Raw genomic sequence first — 1,924 nt, 5'->3', positions numbered from 1 at the left:
CCCCCCACCCCACACAAACAGATGTTCTCGACCAGCAGAAGCTCGCCCCATCGGCATCACGGCGCTCGTGCCAGTAGTCCTCCCCGCGTCCCCTCCTATCCCTCTTGCACAGCCCGCCTCCTCCTCGCCACCAGAGCTCCGCTCGCACCGACCCACCCGCGGCCGGGAGGATCTAGCGCCTCACCCATCGCTGCCCCTCTCCCTCTCACCAGACATTGCACCTCCCCACCTCCGCGCAGCCGCCGGCGACGCTTGGCGAGGACGGCGAGGAGCGACCTGTGCCGGGGGCCGCTGCCTGCTCGGCGAGGCCATCCTACTCGAGAAGGCCGTCGAGCTCTTCACGGGAGGGGCAGAGCGCCTCCGCCGCCGTCCGGCATGCCACCGCTCTCGCCCTCGCCTCCATCAGCGCCGCCCCCGTCGCCGCCGCCCTCGCCGCCGCCTCCCACAATTCCACCGCTGCCGCCGCCACCCTCGCCGCCGCCCTCGCCGCCGCCCTCGCCGCCGCCACCATCGTCACCGCCCTCGCCGCCGCCGCCCTCGTCTCGACCCTCGCCGGCGCCACCCTCGCCGCCGCCCTCGCTGCCGCCCTCGCCGCCGCCACAATCGCAGCCCCCGACGCCGCCCCCGCCCTAGCGGCGAGGTGCAGGTCGTCACGGCGGACGGCGTGAGCCTCGCGTACCCCGGCACGTACGGCCTCCACGGGTGCGACCCGCACGACAGCGGGCTCGAGCCATCCTGCAACTCGACCGGCTACCCCGTCCGGTGCGAGCACGAGTGGTGCTACGTCGACCCGGCCGCGTGCAGCACCGAGTACAGCACGACCGCGTACGTGGTGGGCGCCGCCCTGCACTACTCGTACCGTGCGTGCGGCTTCAGCAACGAGTTCGAGAGCTGGTTCCACCAGCCGCCGCCGTCGCCGCTGCCGCCGCGCCCTCGCCGCCGCCCTCGCCGCCGCCCTCGCCCCCGCCGCCCTCGCCCCCGCCGCCTTCCAGCAAGCCGCCGCTCTCGCCCTTGCCACCCCCCTCGCCTTCCGTCATCCCGCCGCTGTCGCCGCCACCGGTGACGCCGCCTTCCTCGCCGCCGCCCGCACGGCCGCCTTCGTCAGTACCGCCGCCGGCATCGCCGCCTCCGTCAGCGCCGCCACAGCCAGCACACCGCCATCGTCATCGCCGCCACCGTCAGCGCCGCCACCGTCAGCGCCGCCAGTCCTCGACATCGACCCTCGACCGCCGTCATCGCCGCTCCAGTCGACGCGGCGTTCGACCCGGCCATGTGTGCGCGAGGAGCCCTACGTGGCGCTCTTCGGGCTCGTCCGCATCGAGGGCGGTCTCTCAGCTCATGAAGGGCGGCGGGCCGTGTCCGGAGAAGGTGCCGGCCGCGGCGCCCTCGCCCCTCCCTCCAGATCGTCTTCCCCCCTCCGCCCGCCCGCCTTCCCGCCTGCCTCCACAGCCCTTTTCGTTCGCGCGCAGGCCCGCGTCGCCATCTCCGGCATGCCGGCAGCCCACTTCACCATCGCCTCCTCGGTCGCTGCCGCTTCCCTCGCAGTACGAGGTCGGCGTACCGTCTGCGCGTACCTGCTCGAAGGCCTACAACCGCACCGCGGCGGCTTGTCGCAGGCGACCACCGAGTGCTACACGGACATCGCGGACGAGAGTGCGGTGCGCCGCTGCGTTACCGCCCCGTGGGTGCCTCCCATTCAAGCACTTGAATGACGCACCTGCTCCCCGGCCCCACAGGGCGTTCGCGCTGTCACTGTCACGTCTCGGCCCGTCCTCGACATCGACCCGACCGCCGTCATCGCCGCTCCAGTCGACCCGGCGTTCGACCCGGCCATGTCTGCGCGAGAAGCCCTACGCGGCGCTCTTCGGGCTCGTCCCCTTTACGAGGACGGGCTCATGAAGGTCCGGCACCGTCGACGCCACCA

The 1,924-nt window shown here is 73.4% G+C and overlaps 1 protein-coding gene across 1 annotated transcript; it reads left to right on the top strand.

The window, feature by feature from the left end:
- Positions 1–640: 640 nt before the first annotated feature.
- On the top strand, positions 641–1,901 carry EMIHUDRAFT_123948 (hypothetical protein; the record flags this gene model as incomplete). The annotated part of the gene is made up of 3 exons (XM_005772485.1): positions 641–832; positions 1,470–1,658; positions 1,737–1,901. Coding segments are annotated over 3 exons (546 nt in total), but the record flags the coding sequence as incomplete, so codon positions are not given.
- Positions 1,902–1,924: the final 23 nt, after the last annotated feature.

Source organism: Emiliania huxleyi, assembly GCF_000372725.1.
Source record: "Emiliania huxleyi CCMP1516 unplaced genomic scaffold EMIHUscaffold_3594, whole genome shotgun sequence".
NCBI classification, from domain to species: domain Eukaryota; phylum Haptophyta; order Isochrysidales; family Noelaerhabdaceae; genus Emiliania; species Emiliania huxleyi.
The sequence above is the reverse complement of the archived record's forward strand: the minus strand, read 5'-3'. Positions and strand labels throughout refer to the sequence as shown.